At 43.0% G+C, this 24,533-nt stretch overlaps 1 protein-coding gene and 1 long non-coding RNA gene across 4 annotated transcripts; one reads left to right on the top strand and one right to left on the bottom strand.

The window, feature by feature from the left end:
• Positions 1 to 366: 366 nt before the first annotated feature.
• LOC110508412 lies at positions 367 to 13,646 on the top strand. 2 transcript variants are annotated; one of them, XR_002471307.2, is made up of 5 exons: positions 367 to 498; positions 4,860 to 4,947; positions 7,856 to 7,984; positions 10,850 to 11,001; positions 12,757 to 13,646. It is a non-coding gene; the product is annotated as an uncharacterized LOC110508412 (long non-coding RNA). The 2 variants fall into 2 exon arrangements; XR_005040218.1 differs by lacking the exon at positions 12,757 to 13,646 and having other exon boundaries at positions 10,850 to 11,694.
• A 48-nt stretch (positions 13,647 to 13,694) lies between these two features.
• Positions 13,695 to 22,696, bottom strand: LOC110508411 (splicing factor 3A subunit 2). 2 transcript variants are annotated; one of them, XM_021588927.2, is made up of 8 exons: positions 22,572 to 22,696; positions 17,191 to 17,477; positions 17,051 to 17,097; positions 16,852 to 16,961; positions 16,698 to 16,747; positions 14,750 to 14,890; positions 14,562 to 14,630; positions 13,695 to 14,452 (listed from the first exon to the last, which is right to left on the bottom strand). In XM_021588927.2, the coding sequence occupies exons 2-8, from the start codon at positions 17,386 to 17,388 to the stop codon at positions 14,141 to 14,143; spliced, it is 927 nt and encodes a 308-aa protein (XP_021444602.1). In that variant the 5' UTR covers positions 17,389 to 17,477; positions 22,572 to 22,696; the 3' UTR covers positions 13,695 to 14,140. The 2 variants fall into 2 exon arrangements, with proteins under 2 accessions (XP_021444602.1, XP_021444603.1); XM_021588928.2 differs by lacking the exon at positions 22,572 to 22,696 and adding an exon at positions 21,657 to 22,077.
• Between the last annotated feature and the right edge of the window lie 1,837 nt (positions 22,697 to 24,533).

Genomic DNA, 24,533 nt, shown 5'->3' with positions numbered 1-24,533 from the left:
GATTAATTTAGCCATAAGATGCTTTTAGGAAACCGGGCCCAGTTATCACCCATAAAGCTTGATACAAATAAAACATCTTAGTGTTGACCCAAAAACATCAAAGTTGAATTATAAGCATCCATGGGTAACTTAATTCAAAAATAAGGAAATAATTGACTCAGGTGGGTTCTGGTCTGAAACAAAAGCCTACATACAAAGCATCCCTGCAGCATCAAGAGTGGCCATTCCTGATTTAGCATAACCCTGGCCTTGCTTTCTCCCCCCATCCCTCTTTCTCTCTCTGGATTTGGCAGCTGGCATGTAGTCCACCCAGCCTTGTTCAAGCCCCCTGGCTGACACAAAATGCTTTTTATTTTTTATTTCTCCAGGCTGCACCTGTGCTTGGCTATCACCCTCCACACAGAGGATGTCTCTACCACCACCTCAGCCCTGCTACAGGACAACTGCTCGTGATAGAGGTCCTTGGTGTTTTCTGGGGGAAGCCTCATGTCGAACCAGGTAAGACACACACCGTCTGAGTTCAAGGGTTAGAATCGTCCATGTAATTGGAGTGACAAGCTGCTACCACAGCTGGAACATCAATGTATCTCTGCAATTCTGTGTATCTAGAATGTCTCTGTCTATAGTTTCTTAAACTTTTTCAGCCTGGGACCCAAATTCGAAATTCTCTGTTTTCCTGGGACCCAAACTTATGAAAACATGCAACTATATTTCAAGTACATGTCATTGCCCTTATGCCAGCCTAAAACAAATGCAATATAGACAAATATCAAATAAAGTAAATATAAAATAGCTATTCATGTTTATTTTCCCCCATTAAAAACACTCTTACATATCTGTCGAGGTTGGAACGGTTGCTGTTAAAATACAATAAATCATTTTCATTCTGAGCTGGAAAAAAGGGATTGATCACATGACACAGATGTATAACATTACACAAACACACACACAGGCTCCGTTTTTGACAGTGCAACCCTAAGTAACAGTACAGATGAAAAATTATCAGGCCTACTGTACATCTTACTGTAGAAAGTATTGTTGAAAACAAATCTAGGTTGGAACTGTTATTGTTAAAATACAATACATCATTTGTATTCTAAATTGGAATTAACTGACTGATCATATCACACAGATCTAGACCAGAAAAACACATACTATCCTAATGAGAGGTGTGTGGCTGGTTGAAGTTTTCAACGAGCATGTTTATTCTGGGCTCAGTTTTGGACACTGCAACCCTGAGGTCGTCCTCAGCATTGAGTCTGTTTCTGTACTTGTTCATTAATTACGCCAGAGTTGAGAACCCTAACTCACACAGGCATGTGGTGACAAACTGGATCAGAACATCTACTGCTTTCTCAGTCAGGCAGGAGACCGCTTCCTGCTGTAGATGAACAACCCAGACCTGTGTGAGTGTGTTTGCCTCAAAAAGCATCTTGCTTCAATCAGTTTATTCCAGTTCAGAAAAAAAATATTACTTGTATTTTAACCACAATAGTTGCAACCTAGATGTGTTTTCACCAATCATTTTTACAGTAAGAAGTACAGTTGGTCTGATCATTTTTCATCTTCATAAACTCAGCAAAAAAAAGAAACGGCCACTTTTCAGGACCCTGTCCTTCAAAGATAATTTGTAAAAATCCAAATAACTTCACAGATCTTCATTGTAAAGGGTTTAAACACTGTTTCACATGCTTGTTCAATGAACCATAAACAATTAATTAACATGCACCTGTGGAACGGTCGTTAAGACACTAACAGCTTACAGACGGTAGGCAATTAAGGTCACCGGTAGGCAATTAAGGTCACCGGTAGGCAATTAAGGTCACCGGTACGAAAACTAAAGAGGCCTTTCTACTGACTCTGAAAAACACCACAAGAAAGATGCCCAGGGTCCCTGCTCATCTATGTGAACGTGCCTTTGGCATGCTGCAAGGAGACATGAGGACTGCAGATGTGGCCAGGGCAATAAATTGCAGTGTCCGTACTGTGAGACACCTAAGACAGCGCTACAAGGAGACAGGATGGACAGCTGATCGTCCTCGCAGTGGCAGACCACGTGTAACAATACCTGCACAGGATTGGTACATCCGAACATCACACCTGCGGGACAGGTACAGGATGGCAACAACAACTGCCTGAGTTACACCAGGAACGCACAATCCCTCCATCAGTGCTCAGACTGTCCGTAATAGGCTGAGAGAGGCTGGACTGAGGGCTTGTAGGCCTGTTGCAAAGGCAGGTCCTCACCAGACATCAGCGACAACAATGTCACCTATGGGCACAAACTCTCTGTCACTGGACCAGACAGGACTGGCAAAAAGTGCTCTTCACTGACAAGTCGCGGTTTTGTCTCACCAGGGGTGATGGTCGGATTCGTGTTTATCGTCGAAGGAATGAACGTTACACCGAGGCCTGTACTCTGGAGCGGGATCGATTTGGAGGTGGAGTGTCCGTCATGGTCTGGGGCGGTGTGTCAGAGCATCATCGGACTGAGCTTGTTGTCATTGCAGGCAATCTCAACGCTGTGCATTACAGGGAAGACATCCTCCTCCCTCATGTGGTACCCTCCCTGCAGGCTCATCCTGACATGACCCTCCAGCGTGACAATGCTACCAGCCATACTGCTCGTTCTGTGCGAGATTTCCTGCAAGACAGGAATGTCAGTGTTCTGCCATGTCCAGCGACGTGCCTGGATCTCAATCCCATTGAGCACGTCTGGGACCTGTTGGATTGGAAGGTGAGGGCTAGGTCCATTCCCCCCCAGAAATGTCTGGGAACTTGCAGATGCCTTGGTGGAAGAGTGGGGTAACAGATCATAGCAAGAACTGGCAAATCTGGTGCAGTCCATGAGGACTGCAGTACTTATTGCAGCTGGTGGCCACACCAGATACTGACTGTTACTTTTGATTTTGACCCCCCTTTGTTCAGGGACACATTATTACATTTCTGTTAGTCACATGTCTGTGGAACTTGTTCAGTTTATGTCTGTTGTTGAAGCTTATGCTCATACAAATATGTACACATGTTAAGTTTGCTGAAAATAAACGCAGTTGACAGTGAGAGGACGTTTCTTTTTTAAGTTTATATACTGTTACTTAGGGTTGCACACTATCAGTAGCTAGCTAGCTTGCTTTGGCTAACGTTAGCTATTAGCTGTGTACAAGGGAATTGTTTGAAAGAGAAACTCACTTCTACTACTGTGAGAGATTGTACTCCCTTATTTCTGCTTATCATCATCACCTGTTATAAAATGACAACAATGCCATGCTAGCCGACTTACTTTTCCACTGTTGAAGCAGTTTCCTGAAGCATTCCACCCTGTTCTGAAATAACTCCCTGCTGTTGATGTTTGGTCAGGTTGTGTCATTTAAATGTTTTCCTTTTGAGAGACTTATTACTAAGCACTTCCCCGCACAAAATATATTGTGGGCACTCCTCTTCGTTTCTCAAAGTTTGTATGAAAACAAGGGTGCGTTCGTAAATTCGATCTGGCTATCTCTCCGATTTCAGAGCACTCTCGTCTGAGTGTGCCAGAGCGCAGAATAACTGATGCATTTACGAACGCTCAACACCCGTTGAATATGGTCGGTGGCAGTAAACGTTGGAGGGGGGGGGGGATGTAATTCAGTTGTTGCCAGTAGCACAGTTACAGTCAACAACGCTATGGATAACATGAAAACAGTATAACCAGCTCTGCTAGAGTGAGTCAAATAGTCTGAGGTGTTCTCTCATTTGTGTCTGGAAGTAACCAGCAAGTTAGCCAGTTCGCAGTCAAGCACTGAAGCTGTTGTGAGGTATTGTAACAAAACGCTCGGATCAACCTTACTACTCATCCAGAGCGCAACGATCTGAATTTACGAAAGGACAATCTGACAACTCTGAATTTACGAACGCGCACTCTGGCACTCCAGATTGAATTTACGAACACACCCCAAGAGAGAGAAACTCGTCGCTGTATTTGCGTTTCATGATGATTGAGCTCAGTCAACATTTGTGGCTAGCTTGACTCCATTTGATGGCAGTGAGTGATGGCGAGTAGGAATGACAAGTCATTGGCGGACAGCACATCATCTGCTGCTGAACGACAGCGCTGCAGCGTGCGGGTCTTGGAGAGATCTTCAAGAAAACTGCAGAAAAAATATCTGGTAAACCGCGAAGCACACGGGCATTTCCCTCCCACTCGGCAGCTGCCAAACTGACACCGCTGCCAAGCAGAGAGCGCACTGAACAGAGCGCATTTGCACTAGGCCAAATCAATTCCAGTAATTCATTAAATAATGATACATTTACTCTAACACTTCGCGACCCACCATTAACAGGTCTGCGACCGACTTTGGGTCGTGACCCATACTTTTAAGAAAGGCTGCAGTAAACACATCGCTACCCACAATTAACAGGTCCGTGGGTCACGACATATACTATAAGAAAGGTTGGTTTGGACTCATCCCTATTTTTAGGACTGTTATAAAATTAGTTCAGGGTTAGATCAGAAATGTAATGTCCTCAACTATGGCTTCAGTGAATTAGAATGTAATCATTTAGGGCCTCAAGTTATTCACGTGCTAAAGAAGTTGTTGGGAGGCCTTTATTGCTTTGTTGTTGTTGCTTTACCAAGGTATTTAGGTCTATTACAAAGCAATTGAGCATGTAATAGCTGTAATGTGTTGGTTTATACACAATATCTATTTTTGTAATGACTGATTATATAATAGCTGATATACAGATATACAGATCTGCAATATGTGATTGTCTATTGACAACAAGCAAAAATAGCTAATCTAAAAATACAGAGCCAGTTCTATAAATCTCTTTCTCTTTCCCTCCCTTTTCTCATTTCCCCCTCTATTTCTCCCTGTCAGGGCAAAGATGGAAGAGAGTTTTGAGATGTTTGAGGAGGAGTTAGGCAGGCCAGAGCCTCCCCCTCAAAAGCCCGCAGACCAGTTCCAGGTAAGGAACACACACATGCACATACACACACACACACACACGCATATACACACACACACACACATTTGGTGTAGACCACTGACGCAACTAAAACTCACTGACCGCAACAAAGAGCATGAGTCAGGCACTGTTTTAGTTCATGTGGCAGACCATCAATCAAATATTGCTAAGTATTACTGAGCCAGGAAACATGAGTGACACAGCCAAGCATTGTGATGGCTTTTCTCCTTTACCAGCTGTGTGATCTATAGGTATACTACATGACCAAAAGTATGTGACGCTTCAAAATCCTCATTCCAAAATCATGGGCATTAATATTGAGTGGGTCCCCCCTTTGCTGCTATAACAGCCTCCAATCTTCTGGGAAGGCTTTCCACTTGCGTCCATTCAGCCACAAGGGTATTAGTGAGGTCGGCACTGATGTTGGGCGATTAGGCCTGGCTTGCAGTCGGCGTTCCAATTCATCCCAAAGGTGTTCGATGGGGTTGAGGTCAGGGCTCTGTGCAAGCCAGTCAAGTTCTTCCACACCAATCTCAACAAACCATTTCTGTATGGATCTCGCTTTGTGCACTGTGGACAGGACAGACTATTTTTATGCGCTACAGCACTCGCCAGTCCCATTCTATGAGCTTGTGTGCCCTACCACTTCTCAGCTAAGCTGTTGTTGTTCCTAGACGTTTCCACATCACAATAACAGAACTTACAGTTGACCGGGTTAGCTCTAGCTGTGCAGAAATTTGACGAAATCACTTGTTGGAAAGGTGGCATCCAATGACGGTGGCACGTTGAAAGTCACTGAGCTCTTCAGTAAGGCCATTCTGCTGCCAATGTTTGTGCATGGAGGTTGCATGGCTATGTGCTCGATTTTATACACCTGTCAGAAACTGGTTTGGCTGAAATAGCCAAACCCACTAATTTGAAGGGTTGTCCACATACTTTTGTATATATAGTGTAACTGCCAAAATAAAGGACACCTTGAGTAAATGAGGGATACAAAGTATACTGAAAGCAGGTGCTTCCACACAGGTGTGGTTCTTGAGGTAATTAAATAATTAACATCCCATCATGCTTAGGGTCATGTATAAAAATGCTGGGCAGGTCCAGTTATCCATTATTTTGGATACCATGGCTATTCCCCCATAGAATGACAATTTCCCCATCCACAGGGCACAAGTGGTCACTGAATGGTTTGATGAGCATTAAAACCATGTAAACCGTCTGCCATGGCTGTCTTGATGTTAAGAAGCCTTTACATAAAGTGTACTAAAACCATTATGGGCCCTATTTCAGAACACCGGTTTCTAATAACGTGATTGGTGCAGCCTGGTGGTATCAGCATACCTCTAAATATTCACCATGCCGTTGAAATATGATCTCTGGTCCTATGAGCACCGTAGTGTGAATTCACCTCACACAGATGCACTGGGGGAGTTTCAACTACAGTAACTTACTGGCAGCAGAGCTCCTATCCTTAAAGCAAGGGAGGTTAGTTACAACTACATTGTCTCTCTTCCTCTCATTTAATTTCTCTCACGCTCCTTTACTTACCGCATTTTACATCACTAGCCGTGAGACTTACCACTAGCCGTTATACAGTACCAAAACCCTGTCCATCCCTGCTAAATGTGACATATGGATGTAACATGATGCTTCTAATACTATACTAAACCAAAATATAAATGCAACATGTAAGGTGTTGGTCCCATGGTTCCTGAGCTGAAATAAAAGATCCCAGAAATGTGTAAAAAGCTTATTTTTCTAAAATGTTGTGCACAAATTTGTTTACATCCCTGTTAGTGAGCATTTCTCCTGAATAAACAGCATGATCAATACACATGTGCACCTTGTGCTGGGGACAATAAAAGGCTACTCTAAAATGTACAGCTTTGTCACACAACACAATGCCACAGATGTCTAAAATTTTGAGGGAGCATGTAATTGGCATGCTTGACTGCAGGAATGTCCACTAGAGTTGTTGCCAGATCATTTTATGCTAATTTCCCTACCATAAGTCGTCTCCAACATTTTATCGATGGTAATTTCAACGTACAGAGATACCATAACGAGATTCTGAGGCCCATTGTCGTGCCATTCATCTGCCGCAGTCACCTCATGTACGGCCCCATGTTGCAAGGATCTGTACACAATTCCTGGAAGCTGAATATGTCCCAGTTCTTCCATGGCCATGTTGGTCATTTATGAACATTTGAACATCTTGACCATGTTTTGTTATAATCTCCACCCGGCACAGCCAGAAGAGGACTGGCCACCCCACATAGCCTGGTTCCTCTCTAGGTTTCTTCCTAGGTTTTGGCCTTTCTAGGGAGTTTTTCCTAGCCACCGTGCTTCTACACCTGCATTGCTTGCTGTTTGGGGTTTTAGGCTGGGTTTCTGTACAGCACTTTGAGATATCAGCTGATGTACGAAGGGCTATATAAATACATTTGATTTGATTTGATGGCCTGCATACTCACCAGACATGTCACCCATTGAGCCTGTTTGGGATGCTCTGGATTGACATGTTTGACAGCGTGTTCCAGTTCCCGCCAATATCCAGCAACTTTGCACAGCCATTGAAGAGGAGTGGAACAACATTCCACAGGCCACAATCAACAGCTTGATCAACTCTATGTGGTGGTCACACCAGATACTGACTGGTTTTCTGATCCAAGCCGCTACTTTTTAAAGGTATCTTTGACCAACATGCATATCTGTATTCCCAGTCATGTGAAATCCAAATATTAGGGCCTAATTAATTTATTTGAATTGACAAATTCCTTACATGACCTGTAACTCAGTAAAATCTTAGAAATTGTTGCATGTTGCGTTTTTATTTTTGTTAAGTGTATATTATGTGGTTATCTGGTGGTCAACATAGCCCCTGGCTAACTGTACTGTTTCTTTGCAGAAATGTATGCTAAGGAAAGATGAATAACCCTACAGGAACAGACCATGCCTTCTCAACATGAACCTCCAATCTTGCAGCAGCAAGTCCCCAAGATAATGCCCAGAGAACCCAGTGTCCCCGGCAGAAGCAGTGAGCCCACCTCTCTCTCTGTCTCTCTCTGCCCTTTATATCTCTATCTCTCGTTCTCTGTCTCTCTCCCACAATAACATGACAAAGTCACCTGATTTATCAGTGGTGGAAAAAGTACCCAATTGTCATACATGAGTAAAAGTAAAGATACCTTTATAGAAAGTTACTCAAGTAAAAGTGAAAGTTATGCAGTAAAATACTACTTGAGTAAAAGTCTAAAAGTATTTGGTTCTAAATATATGTCCTGAAGGAGAAGGGTGCGGTGAACATCAGCCAATTCCGCCCAATATCCTTACTGAATGTCGGGGGTAAAATCTTCATTGCCCAGAGGATGACCGAGTAAGGAATGCGTACGTCGATACATCTGTACAGAAGGCAGGAATATCAGGGTTCTCTGGACAATTTTCCTATCGTGCTTAGCATTTAAAATGTAATGAGTACTTTTGGGTGTCAAGGTTAATGTAGGGAGTAAAAAGTACATTATTTTCTTTAGGAATGTAGTGAAGTAAAAGTAAATAATGTAAATATTAGTCGGCCTCCTGAGTGGTGCTGCGGTCTTAGGCACTGCATAGCAGTTCTTGAGGCGCCACTACAGACTCGGGTTCGATCCAGGGCTGTGTCGCAGCCGGCCGCGATCGAGAGACGCATGAGGCAGCGCACAATTGGCCTAGCGTCGTCCAGGTTAGGGGAGGGTTTGTCCTAACGGGATCTCCATGTTCCATCGCGATCTAGCAACACCTGTGGCAGGTCGGGCGCATGAACGCTGACATGGTTGCCAGTTGTACGGTTTTTCCTCAGACACATTGGTGTGACTAGCTTCCTGATTAAGCGAGCATTGTGTCAAGAAGCAGTGTGGCTTGGAAGCATGACTCTCGATCTTCGCCTCTGCCAAGCCCATACGTGAGTTGCAGCGATGGGACAAGACTGTAACTACCAATTGGATGTCATGAAATTTGGGATAAAAAAGGGGTAAAATATATATAGTAGTACCAGTCAAAGGTTTGGGCACACCTACTCATTCTTAATTTTTTACTATTTTATACATTGTAGAATAATAGTGAAGACATCAAAACTATGAAATAACAACAATAGAATCATGGAGTAACCAAAAAAGTGTTAAACAAATCAAAATATATTTTTGATTTTAGATTCTTCAAAGTAGCCACCCGTTGCCTTGATGATAGCTTTGCACACTCTTGGCATTCTCTCAACCAGCTTTGTGAGGAATGCTTTTCCAAAAGTCTTGAAGGAGTTCCCACATATGCTGAGCACTTGATGGCTGCTTTCCTTTCGCTCTGCGGTCCAACTCATCCCAAACCATCTCAATTGGGTTGATGTTGGGTGATTGTGGAGGCCAGGTCATCTGATGCAGCGCTCCATCACTCTCCTTCTTGGTCAAATAGCCCTTACACAGCCTGGAGGTGTGTTGGGTCAATGTTCTGTTCAAAAACAGATGATAGTCCCACTAAGCGCAAACCAAATTGCTGTAGAATGCTGTGGTAATCATGCTAGATAAGTGTTCCTTGAATTCTAAAAAATAAATCCCAGACAGTGTCACCAGCAAAGCACCCACACACCATCATACCTCCTCCTCCATGCTTCACGGTGGGAGCCACACATGCAGAGATCATCCGTTCACCTACTGTGCATCAAAAAGACATGGCAGTTGGAACCAAAAAAAGTACAGATTTCCACTGGTCTAATGTCTATTACTTGTGTTTCTTGGCCCATGCACGTCTTTTAGTAGTGGTTTCTTTGCAGCATCTTGACCATGAAGGCCTGATGCACGCAGTCTCTTCTGAACAGCTGATGTTGAGATGTGTATGGTACTTGAACTCTGTGAAGCATTTATTTGGGCTGCAATCTGAGGTGAAGTTAACTCTAATGAACTTATCCTCTTCACCAGAGGTAACTCTGGGTCTTCCTTTCCTGTGGCGGTCCTCAGTTTCATCATAGCACTTGATGGTTTTTGAGATTGCACTTCAAGAAACTTTAAAATTCTTGACATTTTCCGGATTAACTGACCGTCATGTCTTAAAGTAATGATAGACGTTTGTTTCTCTATTCTTATTTGAGCTGTTCTTGCCATAATATGGACTTGGTATTTTACCAAATCTTCTGTATACCTACCCTTCCTTGTCACAACACAACTGATTGGCTCAAACGCATTAAGGAAAGAAATTCCACAAAAAAAACACCTGTTAATTAAAATGCATTCCAGGTGACTACCTCATGAAGCTGGTTGACATATTAACACTTTTTTGGTTACTACATGATTCCATATGTGCTATTTCATAGTTTTGATGTCTTCACTATTATTCTACAATGTATAAAATACTAAAAATAAATTAAAACCCTTGAATGAGTAGGTGGGTCCAAATCTTTGACTGGTACTGTATATATAAATAGTAAAGTAAAGTAGAAATACTCCAAAAAACTACTTAAGCTGTACTTCAAAGTACTTTACACACTTTACTTTACGACACTGTGATTTATGCTGTTATAACCCGTGTCTTTCCCTCTGTCTCTGCCTTCGTCAGTGTCTCTGCGTAAGGCTATATCCCCCCAGAACCTGAGTCAGATAGAGACAACCTGGGAAGGGGTCACACTTAACCGCTGTCTGCTCATAGCTATCACAATCCTGCTGCTCAGCTCCGGCTTTCAGAAACTACATGGCATGTACACTAGTGTGGACCACAGTCCACTACACTTACTATATACAATTATGTTGAGTTGTTAAAGCACAATTAATATTAATTTGGGGGGGTAAACTTTAACTCAGACCAGTCAGTGACAATGACACATACAGACACACATTTCTGTTGTAGTTTCCATCCATAATGTGAGCGCCCTGTCATCCTATAGAAACCATTAAAGGTCGACGGCCTGTGGAGGAAGAGGAGTATGCTGATGCGCTGACTGTGAGGCACTCCACAAAGTCCAACCACAGGAGGTAGTGGCACAGAAACAAAATACTCACCTGTCTCTCCGGGCTCAGAATCCTCATTCCCAACATGGTATGAATTACAGGAGATTTGCTGCAAAGTGCCACTCCTAAGGGCTGCAGTGTGGGCTGGTTTTCATCTGCACTTTGCAAATCAGCCACTGCTGTCACTGACGGTTAGCTGGAGCATCCAATCAAATGGCTGGCTTCTCAAGGACGTTTAGGTGACACCGGGTGTGTATGGAATCATACTTCTATAATATTTAGTAGGTATGAGTATATGTAAACATTTATTAGGTAGTATACACATTCAGTGAATGCATACACATTCAGTGAAATAATGTATATGTGACCTCTAAATTCCCCAAAAACATTTTTATTATACCCCTGAATCAGAGGAGGCTGGTGGGCGGAGCTATAGGAGGAGGGGCTCAATGTAATGGCTGTAATTAAATAAATGGAACGGTATCAAACATAGAGTAACCATGTTTGACTCGGTTCTATTTATTGATTCCAGCCATTACAATGTGCCCGCACTCATATGGCTCCTCTCACCAGCCTCCTCTGCCCTGAATGCATTGAGGGCTGAGACCTCTGTGTCTCGTCAATGAGTGATTGTATGCTGAAGTTTGCAAACAAACTATATACTATACGGAACACAAAAATAAATGCAACATGTAAAGTGTTTGTATCATGTTTCATGAGTTGAAGTAAAAGATCCCAGAAATGTTCTATATGCACAAAAAGCTTATTTCTCTAAAACTTTGTGCACAAATGTGTTTACATCCCTGTTAGTGAGCCTTTCTCCTTTGCCAATATAATCTATCCACCTGACAGATGTAGCATATCAAAAAGCTGATTAAACAGCATGACCACCTTGCACTGGAGACAATAAAAGGCCACTCTAAAATGTGCAGTTTTGTCACACAACACAATGCCACATGTCTAAGTTTTGGGGGACCGTGCGATTGGCATGCATTTCTTTACCATAAGCCACCTCCAATGTCATTTTGGAGAATTTGGCAGTACGTCTACCTTGCCTCACAACCGCAGACCACGTGTAACCACGCCAGCCCAGGACCTCCACATCCGGCTTCTGCACCTGCGGGATCGTCTGAGACCAGCCACCCGGACAGCTGATGAAACTGTGGGTTTGCGCAACCGAAGAATTTCTTCACAAACTGTCAGAAACCGTCTCAAGGAAGCTCATCTGCGTGCTCGTCGTCCTTACCAGGGTCTTGACCTGATTGCAGTTTGGCATTGTAACTGACTTCAGTGGGCAAATGCTCACCAAATGCTCACCTTTGATGGCCACTGGCATGCTGGAGAAGTGTGCTCTTCACGGATTAATCCAAGTTTCAACTGCACCGGGCAGATGGCAGACAGCGTGTATGGCGAGCGTTTTGTAGGCGAGTGTTTTGCTGACGTCAACATTGTGAACAGAGTGTGCCATGGTGGCGGTGGGGTTATGGTATGGGCAGGCTGGATTGACCAGCGTGTTCCAGTTCCCACCAATAATCAACAGCTTTGAAGAGCCATTGAAGAGGAGTGGGACAACATTCCAGAGGCCACAATCAACAGCCTGATCAACTCTATGCGGTGGTCACAACAGATACGGACTGGTTTTCTGATCCACGCCCCTACCTTTTTTTTAAAGGTATCTGTGACCAACAGATTTAAATCTGTATTCCAAGTCAAGTGTAATCCATAGATTAGGGCCTAATTTATTTATTTAAATTGACTGATTTCCTTATATGAACTGTAACTCAGTAAAATCTTGGAAAATGTTGCATATAACGTAGTAATGACCCTTTCCTGTTTCCTGCAGCCCTCTTTGTATGAGGTGTTGTTCTGGTGGTTACCTGACTTTAATGACGAAGATGATGACGGGGAAACCAAACAAGGTCAATTGAAGAAGGGGGTCAGAGAGAGGTCCCTGAAGGGCCTGAGAAGCAGGGGAACACCAGAGAGAATACTTTCCAAAGGCAGAGAAGGGGAGGAAAAGAGGGCTAAGAGAGAGAGAGATTAAGAAACTAAGCTGAAGAAAAAGGGAAAACAGGTCAAGCTGAGAGGGGAGGAAAAATAAGTGGCAGAAAATGGAGGAGGAAGTTAAACCCATGATACAAAAGGTTAAGAAATGAAAAGCCAGCAAATCATAGGAGGGAAAATGGCATGCAGTCTGATGAAGAATTAAGTAAAGGAATACAACAGTAGTTCTACATAATAGTAAAATAAGGTAACGTGGATGGGCATCATTGTGAACACATTATGGGTTCTCTGCACAAATGAATGTTCCAACTATAATTGCTGCTGGCTCATTGGCAGCCATTGCAAGTGCCAGTCAGAAGAGAAGCATGACTGATTTCCCAGTCTGCCATGTCTTTGTTGCTTAGAATATTGTTCAGTGATGCCGTTTTGAAAATGTTGGTTTGTAATTATAAAGTTGAGCAAGACGTCTCATTTGAGTAATTGTCTGGGTGCTATTGTAAACCAACATGTCCTCTATGCTTATTGTCATTTTTCAATGTATTGTTATTTGGACCCTTGATTGTTGTTACTGTTGTTCCATTGACAGTATTATTATTTTAATTGTTAATGTTGTAAATCTCCAGAGTAAGCTTTGGTAATATGCAATAAAAAATGCTTTAATCTGAAATCCTTTTTTTGCTACCCTAATTGTCAATAAAGCTTTCCCTGTTATGTATCATATCTTTGCCTCTAAACACATTTTATTTTCAGCCAACCACACAGAGAAAGATCATGATACACTTTTCCACATGTTTTATTATAAAAAAAGAACCTTAAAATATGTTGTTTCATACACAGGACTCAACATTTACAATACAGCAGGATCCTATTAATATTGGTGCCATCACAAAGTACCTAAAACAATGGATATCTTCCTATAGCCACACTAGCATAACACTTAAAGCTTGCACATTATATTGCCTCATTCTAAAAATGCTATGATAGTGTGGATATTAGACGAGCATGATAAATACAATGCCTTGGCAACTGTAAAAAACCAATTGAATATGGCCCATTTTGCATCTGTAGAATATATGTAGGTATACAAAGTTTCTTTCAGAGTTTAGAAAAAGTACATCGCACAATGAAACGGTACACTTGACATAGTCCTAAAATGGGGCACTGTTATAGCAACCAAATGATAGGCAAACAATCTAACAGAAGGATGATGTGCTGGTTGGAGATCAGTTGTTTTGATGGGGCATTCCTTCATGGCTGTCAGAGGGGAGTGGGGGTCTCATCAGGGGTGGCATACCCATTCCGGGGCCACTGTGCTGCATTTGATGGTGGTGGTGCATCTGGGGAGGGCCGGGGGCGCCAGGGGGTAAAGGGGGCATATTCATCCCCCCTGGAAGTGGAGGGGGCATGGGCTCACTGGGGGGTCGAGGCCCCATCCCACTCATCAGGGGAGGTGGGCGCTTTATACCCATGGGGGGTACGGGTCCGCTGGGTGGGGCAAGGGCTTTCTCCATCTTGAAGTGGAACTGCAGGAAGAACTGGAGAGGGATGGTACATTTAGTTGGATTCCATTAATACCTAAATATACTCCAAAAACCAAGTCAGATAAGACCAACCATGGGACTGTCAACACCAAATGTACTTTACCTGTTTTGTATCTTTGTTCCAGTGGGTCCAGAAGCGACTCTCGCCTTTATCAATCTCTCTGCTTGGCACCTGCATAAATATAGAAGATACCAAAAGGTATGAGTTGTCATTCATAGGAAAACTGAACGAAGCAAAGACAAATGAGTGATTGGGGATTTTCTTAGGTCCAAATGAAGACAAGCACACACCTTGAAGGCGATCGTCTCGTAGGGCTCTGCAGCCAGTAGAAGGTACTGCCAACGACGGTCTGGGGGCTCGATGCGCTGCTCGTATGCAGACATGAAGCGATGCCTGGGTCCTATGCCCTCTGCTATCTCTGGGTAATCAATCTGATAGGGGAGGAAGAGAAAGTAGCCAGTGTCTCAGAAAATGCAGCCCAAAGTGCCAACTTTGGTGGAGGAGGAATAATGGTTTGGGCTAGGCCATACAACATTTTGTTGTATTAAATCATGATATAGTCTATAAATTGTGCATTTAGGCTGTGACTTACTTAGAATGAAATACAAATTAAACAGTGCCTTTGAATTCATTTTTAGAATTCATGCAAACGAGACCTTCTTTGGACACTGTTAACAAACCTCCAAACGAGCTTCAACATCATACAACACTCCTTCCATGGCCTCCAACTCCTCTTAAATTGCTAGTAACACGAAATGCATGCTTTTTAACCGATTGCTGACCTCACCCGCCCGCCCGACCAGCATCACTACTCTGCATGGTTCTGACTTAGAATATGTGGACAACTATAAATACCTAGGTGTCTGGCTAGACTGTAAACTCTCCTCAAGACTCACATTAAGCATCTCCAATCCAAAGTTAAATCTAGAACTGGCTTCCTATTTCGAAAACAAAGCCTCCTTCACTCATGCTGCCAAACATACCCTTGTAAAACTGACTATCCTACCGATCCTTGACTTCGGCGATGTCATTTACAAAATAGCTTCCGATACTCTTAACAAATTGGATGCAGTCTATCACAGTGCCATCCGTTTTGTCACCAAAGCCCCATATACTACCCACCACTGAAACCTGTATTCTCTTGCTGGCTGGTCCTCGCTACATATTCGTCGCCAAACCCACCGGCTCCAGGTCATCTATAAGTCTTTGCTAGGTAAAGATCCGCCTTAGCTCACTGGTCACCATAGCAACACCCACCCGTGTATATTTCACTGGTCATCCCCAAAGTCAACACTTCCTTTGGCCGCCTTTCCTTCCAGTTCTCTGCTGCCAATGACTGGAACGAATTGCAAAAATCACTTAAGTTGGAGACATATCTCCCTCACTAACTTTAAGCGTCAGCTGTCAGAGCAGCTTACCGATCTCTGCAGCTGTACACAGCCCATCTGTAAATAGCCCATCCAACCAACTACCTACTTCATCCCTATATTTGTTTTTGTTTTGTTTTTCTGCTCTTTTGCAGACCAGTATTTCTACCTGCACATCCTCATCTGCACATATCACTCCAGTGTAAATTGCAAAATTGTAATTACTTCACCATTGGCCTATTTATTGCCTTACCTCCTTAATTTGCACACACTGTATACATATTTTTTTATTGTGTTATTGACTGTACGATTGTTCATCCAATGTGTAACTGTGTTGTTTTTGTTGCACTGCTTTGCTTTATCTTGGCCAGGTCGCAGTTGTAAATGAGAACTTGTTCTCAACTGGCCTACCTGGTTAAATAAAGGTGAAATTAAAATGTAAAAAAATATATAGTTCATTTTTAGAAACACGAGTTTGGCCAGTCTGTGGCTTCAGGCTTTTGGAATAAATGTCTTTTAGATTCCACAATGATTATTTAGTTGTGGACACTACATCACTGCACTCCCTCTTGGACCTCGTCTTTATAAGTCACCTTGATTTAGCACCTGTGTGTTTAATCAGTTTCTTTATGAAAATATTTAACAAACTCCATGACATTAGCAAGGGGCTATTTGCAGCACACAAGTAGACTACAAATGCATGCTGGGGCTGGCATGCACTGAGCTTGTGATGTGAGCGCTACTGGAGCGAAATTGGGGCAAGCGAGAATGCTAACGCTCCAGCCTTTGGGAATCTCGCTCCACTCTCCAGTCAAATTGGGCACTCTCCACTCCTCGCCTGCTCCGCTCACATACTCTGATTCAGACTCACCTGGAAAAGTAAAGACTGTTGCCCGCTCTCTGGATCTCTCTGTTTTGTTACTGTTGAGAAGGGAAATAATATCAATACATTACATTAGATTGTTCTAGAGTCATCAAATCCTTTGAGAGCCTGATGATGACTAACAAAACACATATTAACCTACCTTTGTACCCCGGTCGACCAATTTTCACAAATTTCTTGACCTCAACCTTCACCTTTTCGGGGGCTGGCTGGGCGGGAGCTTCTTTTGCTTCTTTGGCTGCTCTTCTCGCTCTGCATTCAACAAAATAGAGAAGTGAGCACAACCAAATATACACAGTGCTAAAATGACACAAAAGTAGTCGTAATCCATATGTACTTACAAATTTGTTTGATGCTTCTTTCCCTGTGTATGGGCCAGGTAGCTGCCCTGTAAAGAGAAAACAACAATGGTTAAAATCTGTAATTCCAATGACAATTGATCATCATATAAAGAGTTATGTTAAAATGAGCACTTCCTTACCTCATTGTTGTGGAGTGTCAGACACAGTTTACACTCATAAGAGCCCAGATGGTTCTTCATGAAATAGGGGTCCTTGTTGATGTCAATGGTCTCCAGGGCCAGCTGGCGGAGCCGCTCTCGCCGGTCCCGGTTGCTCTCCGAGGAGGACGCCACCCCACCACTCCCAGTCTTGCCCCCAGCTCTGTGTTGGAAATCCATTTTGCAGGGCAATGGATTCACTCACAGTCAAAACACTCAACTCCACCTCCTGGACAACTGGTCAAATACTCAAGGTAGACGTCTTCACTCTGGAGAAACATATTGGGGAAAAAAAGTTTAACATAATTTAAAAAAGGTATGTTTTTTCACTTGTGCATTTGGGGAGCATCTTTGGAAAATGAAATGAAGACTTGAAATTGTAGTATGATCTAAAATAAAGACGCGCGACCACGAGGTTCTAGCTCCAGCCTGTTTATTAACCTAACCCTTGCATGTCCTACCTAGGTACGGATGCCCCCAAGGGACATCCTACTACATCTTCCCCTCTCCCATGAACAAGAACTCAACATGCATAACCACTGCAACTGAATAACTGAAATGCAATTTGGAAACCAGTATTATTCTCTAACATGCTACTTCCCATCCTGAAACAGTATGAAAGCATTAAATCACACAGTATGAACATTAACTTAGGTACAGTCTTTTTGCTGGGTATGTTCCTCAGCAGTATGTTATCTCTTCACGTAACATAGTCTTTCAGCCACTCTGGTGGCTTCACATCCCTTTTTGGGCGCGCTTGTGGCTCCGTGAGCATTCTCTCTCCTTCACCCTCTTTTTGTGCATTTTCTGTGGCCTCGGTCTGTGTGGCTGGTAGATCTGGAAGAGCTCTGAGGTGTGTTTTGTTTCTTCGTACCTATTCTGAGCCTGTGTCCACCACATAGGAGCGTGGGGCATCCGCTTTCCTCAGCACTATTGCTGGTGTCTTTGAGTTTGTAATCCACACGCGTTGACCTTCGGTCAGCTCTGGCCTCTCCTTAGCACGGTGTCTCCGATTAAAGTCTCCAGTTTGCGTTTCTTTCAGACGTTTGTCCCTCTCAGCGAAGGCCTTTCTGTTAGGCCATCTGAGTTTGAGCTGAGCCGGCAAGACAGGCAATGGGGAACGCAGCCTCCTGCCCATCAGGAGCTCGGCAGGCGACGGCCCATGATGCAGTGGCGTAACTCTGTAAGCTAACAGAGCCCTGTATGGATCCTTGTTCTTTTTCAGCAGTCCCTTGACTGTTTTCACAGCTCTCTCTGCCTCACCATTACTCTGTGCATGGTAGGGGCTACTGGTCACATGTATGAAGTCATATTCTGCAGAAAAGGAGCTCGCAGAGAACTGGGGAGCGTTATCTGTAACCAGGACCTCCGCGACCCCTTGCCTGGAAAAAATAGACTTTAATCCATTGATAACACCAGCTGATGTGGTTATGGGTGTCTTTGCTATTTCAATGTATCTTGAGTAGTAATCTACCACTAGCACATAAGTGTCATTTTTCCAATAGAACATATCCGCCCCTACCTTTTGCCATGGCCGTTTTGGCAGCTCCGTTGCCATCATTGGCTCCGGATGACAAGGTTGACATTTTGTACAGACCTCACACTGGGCCACTAGCTTGGCAATCTGAGTACTCAGACCAAGCCACCACACTGACTGTTGAGCCCTCAGTCTGCATTTGGTTATCCCCATGTGTCCATCATGCACTCTGTCTAGCATTTCTGGTTGTAGAGTCTCTGGGATAACTATCCGTAGTCCTTTCATGAGAAGGTCTCCATTATAGTGGAAGTCACTTTGGTGCACCCAATAGGGCTTCAGCAGCTGAGGCAGTTCCTCCTGCCTGGGCCATCCCTTTTTGCACTGCTGAACTATCTGTTGGCAGATGTGGTCTCGTTGTTGCTCCTCTGCAATCTGCTGCAGTTTGGTCTGAGATGCAGGTAGACTGTCCCTTATTGCATTAATGGACACCTGTACCTCACCCTCTAGACATTGCTCCTCCTCTGATAATGGACGTTTAATTGGGGCCCTGGAGAGTGCATCTGCTGTGATCAGTGCCTTCCCTGGCACATACACCATCTTGTAGGTGAACCTCAGTAATCTGAGGCGGAAGCGCAGAACTCTGGGAGGCAAGTCGTCCAGTGCTTTTGTCCCTAACAGAGCCAACAGTGGTTTGTGGTCAGTCTCTGCTGTAAACTGCACGCCAATAAGGTATTGGCTGAGCCTTTCACATGCTCATGTGATAGCCAACGCCTTCTTCTCCACTTGAGCATATCTTTGCTCTGTGTCGGATAAGCTTCGGGAGATGTATGCTATTGGACGCCACTCCATGTTGTCCTGCATCTGTGTGAGGACCGCCCCTAGCCCAAAGGATGATGCATCTGCTGATACTTTTGTCTTAGCGTGGGGACGGTACTGGGCCAGCACTCTCTGTGAGGCCAGATCTCCTTTGATTTTGTCAAACGCTACCTGTTGCATGTGACCCCATGACCAGTCATTCTCTTTGGCTAGTAGGTCTCTCAGAGGTTTGGTTGTATCTGAGAACTGTGGGAGGAACTTACCCACATATGTGGCCATGCCTAAGAAGGTCCTGACTTCAGCCACATTCTGGGGTCTGGGCATATCTGTGATGGCGCTGATCTTCTCTGGGTCCGGCTCTATTCCAGCTGCACTGATTTTGTGTCCCAAGAACAAGACTTCTGATTGTGCAAAAGTGCATTTTTCATTGAGTGTCAGGCCAGTCTCCTGGAGTCGGGTCAGAACTGCTGTGAGCCTTACATCATGTTCTGCTCTGTCCCTTCCGCACACGAGCACATCGTCCGCGTGGACTATGACGCCACTCAGCCCCTCCAACAGCTGGGACATGTGTCTTTGGAAATGCTCAGGACCGGAAGCGATTCCAAATGGCAAAGCGTTAAAACAGTACCGGCCAAACGGTGTTATAAACGTTGTGAGTGCCCTACTCTCTGATGACAGCGGTATCTGCCAGAAACCTGAGCGGGCATCTAGCTTTGTGAAGACTTGTGAGCCATCCAACTGAGCCAGTGACTGCTCCACTGATGGTAAGATGTGTCTCTCTCTGCAGAGTGCCTTGTTCAATTTAGTCATGTCCACACAGATCCTTATTTCCCCATTGGCTTTTGGGACCACCACCATCCCTGCACACCAGTCTGTGGGACTCTCTATTTTAGACACCGCCCCAATGTCTTCCATCCTCCCCAACTCTTCCTTTACTCTGGCCAATAAAGGGATAGGCACCCGGCGGGGGGTGGTAAGGGGACAGCATCCTCTTTCAGGCGGATTTTGTAGTCACCTTCTATCCTTCCTAGACCAGAAAACACTTTTGGGAATTTCTTTTTGAAAACCTCACCTGGGTTCTCCAGTTCACTCACTCTCTCAATGTGTTGCAATGCTTCAATTGCTGGCAGCCCCAGCAACGGTCTGGCTAGAGAGTCAATGACGAAGACAGGCTGGATGGCACTTTTGTCTTTACTCTCCAGTTTGATCACCAAGTGCCCTACCACTGGTAAAATGTTATTACTGGGCCCGTACAGTTTTTTGTTTGTAGAGAGCAAAGGGCCATCTCTGCTATAGCTATACAGCCTAGTTGGGATAGCTGTCACTGCTGCCCCAGTGTCTAGTTTAAATGACACAACCTCCCCATTGAGTTTAATGTCTGAATGCCAGCCAGTATTGTTTCCCTTTACTTCTCCCAGCAAGATGCTGTCCTGCTGTACCTCCTCTGAAACCTCATGCATTTGCTTTAATCGACAGACAGCTGAAAAGTGTCCTCTCCTGTGACATTTCCTGCATTCAGCATCCTTTGCTGGGTAATCTTTCCATCTGTGGAAAGGGGATTTCCCACATTTGCGACAAACATTTGAACTAGCTACTGGTGCTGTCTGTGATTGTTTTCTCCACGTCTGTCTCTGTTTTGTGTTCCCCTCTGTTTTTTTTTTTAGCTCTGTATGAAAATGCATGTATTTCCTCACTCTCTTCGTTCTGCAAGTATCGTCTGCTGTCTTTTTACTGTCTCACTCTGCCTAACCTGGTTTACAGCTTTGGACAAGGTAAACTGGGAATCCAACTGTAACTTTTCAGAAAGTGATATATTCCTTATTCCGACTACAATCCGATCTCGGATCAGCTCTTCCCTGAGCGCGCCAAACTGACAATGTTCTGCTAGTTTGTGAACAGCTGTGATAAAACTGTCGGTGGTTTCACCCTGCTCCTGTTTGCGCATATTAAACCTAGCTCTCTCAAAAATAATGTTGTGTCTCCCTACAAAATGCGTTTCAAAACAGTCTTTAACGGCACTGTAGTTAAGTTTCTCTTCCTCGGTCAACGTTGAAGCATTTAATATATCATCGGCTTCATCACCCATAGAGTAGATCAGTATATTAACTTGAAATGCCTCATTTTTCACGTTTAAGCCTACCCTGCTACCCTGTACCTTTCAAAGCGCCTGATCCATTTCGGCCAGTTTTGAATGTCCATACAAACAAAATTCTCCGGGGGACTAATGCGAAATCCGTCAGCACTAGCCACTGGCCTGTCCGTGTTTGCGCCAGAGCCCGTTGAACTTGGGAGTCGCAAACCCTGAAATCCCCCCAGCTTCTTCCTCTTGCAACATGTTGCTTTGCAGTAGCTTAGTCCTTGCTCGTTAGCTAGCAAAATAATAATATGCGCTGTTTTATCTCCAACACTGTGCCCTCCCTGCTTTGAAACAGTCTGAATGTATGATTTACTTGGTACCTCCTTCACGTTTATGTGAATTTTAAAACCACTTCTGACACCATGTAGTATGATCTAAAATAAAGACGCGCGACCACGAGGTTCTAGCTCCAGCCTGTTTATTAACCTAACCCTTGCATGTCCTACCTAGGTACGGATGCCCCCAAGGGACACCCTACTACAGAAATTGTACCAAATTAAATAACATTTCTTCAGCTTAGCTAACTAACTAGTAACATTCGCAGACCATGGCACCTACCTAGCAATTAGGGTGCAACTAGCCAACTAACTAAAGCTACTATTCAAACGTAGTTTGTTACATACATTTCTACACCAAAAGCAAGAGGCCTAACAATGCATGTAATTACACTATTATAAGACAACTACTATAGGCTATAGTATCTATAGTATCTTATACACTGGGTTTTGGTGCAGAGGGTGGATTAGCTAGCTATGCTAATATTAGCTTGTGTTAGCTTTGTTGAGGTAACCGGCAAAGCAGCTACGACTTTAACGAACAAAACGGGACTTATTTTCATATCTGTTGCTGTAGTAAATGTAGGTGCATCTAATCAAGTTAATGGAATATCTTTAATATCTCATTTACCACAGAATTACTCGTTTTTAAACTCACCAATTCCTCAACGTTTGCGTCACAACGTAAACACTAATGCACATTGGCAAACTTCCGTTTCGTACATGTGTATAACTTTATTGACAAAACTACACAACGCATAGTTCAAACAATGCATTTTTGATATATTTTACGAGATAGTTCAGCAGAAACGTGAATATTTGAAGTTAAGCCTCTCTAAAAATGCAAGACGTCCGTTTGTCTATAATGTATAGCCTATAATGTTCAAATGCGTATTTTGTATGTATTTATTTAACTAGGCAAGTCAGTTAACAGTTAACAGGAACAGTGGGTTAACTGCCTTTAAAAAATATATACATATATTTGTTTTATTACCCATGTAGAAAAAGTCTGTATACATACAATACATAGACAATAATAACATATGCTAGGGGGTACAACAAATTACAGATTATACAAAGACCTTAAAAGAAACACACATATTGATTGTTTTAACAGCTTTCTTATTAGAAGAATGTAGAATGGTCCTAATGCACTGCTCAAATTCCTTATAGAAAACACGGAAGAGTGGTTTTTTATTAGTGAATTTACATTTATGAATGTGAAATTTGGCATTAGCAAAATTAGATTTATGAGGTAAAATTGTTTTCCTTTATCTTTATTATGGTAAAGGAAACCGAGCAGCACGTTCTCCCATAACAAACAAAAGTCATCAAGAAAATTAACAATTATAAAACTGTGAATATCTTTCCATAATTGTTTTACATGTCGACAATGCCAAAATAAATGTGAAACTGTTTCTGGATGCTCAACACAAAAAGTACAATCAACATTAGTGTATTTTTGGAGTTTCTTCAGGTAATGATTCACAGGGTATTACTTATGGATCATTCTTAAAGAGACCTCTTTGGCTTTGTTAACAAGCAAGTATTTGTGTGGTAATAACCAGACTTTTCCCCAACATATATTAGTGACCAATGTATTCCAGTAACTTGTGACATAAGGATTGGATACAATCTCCCTTTGAAATAAAGCATGTATACATCTGTTGTTCTGAGGGAGCAAGGAGAAACATATTTTCCCTATTGGAGAGTCAACTGGATTAAGCGAAGGTAGGTCAAGAAGGTGAGGTCTGGCTACACCTCTAAATAACACGAGAGTTCCAGATGGAATTACAGTTAACTGCCTTGTTCAGGGGCAGAATAACAGATTTTTACCTTGTCAGCCCAAGGATTCGATCTTGCAATCTTTCTGTTAGTCCAACGCTCTAACCACTAGAATACCCTGCCACCTATCTTTTTCTTTCTTTGCTTTTTTCTTTGTTGCTTCACACGAACATTGTACATAATAATAGACATATATCACAAATAACAAAAGCCCAAAGAAAAGTAAATAATAAATAAACCAGACAGACACAAAAAAAGTATATTACACTATATAGTTACATTCTGACAAAATACTGTAGACACTTCTTTGACCATTTGCTATTTATACCTTTCAGGGATGTTTAAATAATATTCTAAATCAATTAGAAAAATATTGAAACTTTTTTTTAAACCCTTGAACGTAATTTAATGGATGAAACATTTTCCCTATAAAATTACTTTCACTCTGACAGTCACTTTGGCATTCACTGTGCGTGTATGTAAACATTCAAAATAATAAAACATTTGGTAATGCTTACATGTTTACCCATCTTATCACTAATATACCTTTTCATATTATATTAACGATCAAATATTTGTTCAAATGCTTATCATTCCTACCCAATTGTCAGTGATTGGGTGCAGAGATGTAGCAGAGTCAGGCGCAGGACACAGGTTTGAGCAACACAACGGAATAGGAACAATAGGAACAATAGGAACATAAATACACACTAGCACATACAACAACCACTTAAGACACCAACAATCACGGACAGAACAGAAATGTATGCCAGAGGGTTAAATAAGAAACATGATATGGGAATTGAAACCAGGTGTGTGTAATACAGACAAAACA

This window comes from Oncorhynchus mykiss, chromosome 28, assembly GCF_013265735.2.
Source record: "Oncorhynchus mykiss isolate Arlee chromosome 28, USDA_OmykA_1.1, whole genome shotgun sequence".
Classification (NCBI taxonomy): Eukaryota; Metazoa; Chordata; class Actinopteri; order Salmoniformes; family Salmonidae; genus Oncorhynchus; species Oncorhynchus mykiss.
The sequence above is the reverse complement of the archived record's forward strand: the minus strand, read 5'-3'. Positions and strand labels throughout refer to the sequence as shown.

Coding starts and splice junctions, on each gene's coding strand:
- LOC110508411 (XM_021588927.2), bottom strand. CDS start 17,388: ATGGATTTCCAACACAGAGCTGGGGGCAAGACTGGGAGTGGTGGGGTG. Junction 16,962..17,050: donor AAGAAGCATCAAACAAATTT/GTAAGTACATAT, acceptor TGTTGAATGCAG/AGCGAGAAGAGCAGCCAAAG. Junction 14,453..14,561: donor GGAACAAAGATACAAAACAG/GTAAAGTACATT, acceptor ATCCCTCTCCAG/TTCTTCCTGCAGTTCCACTT.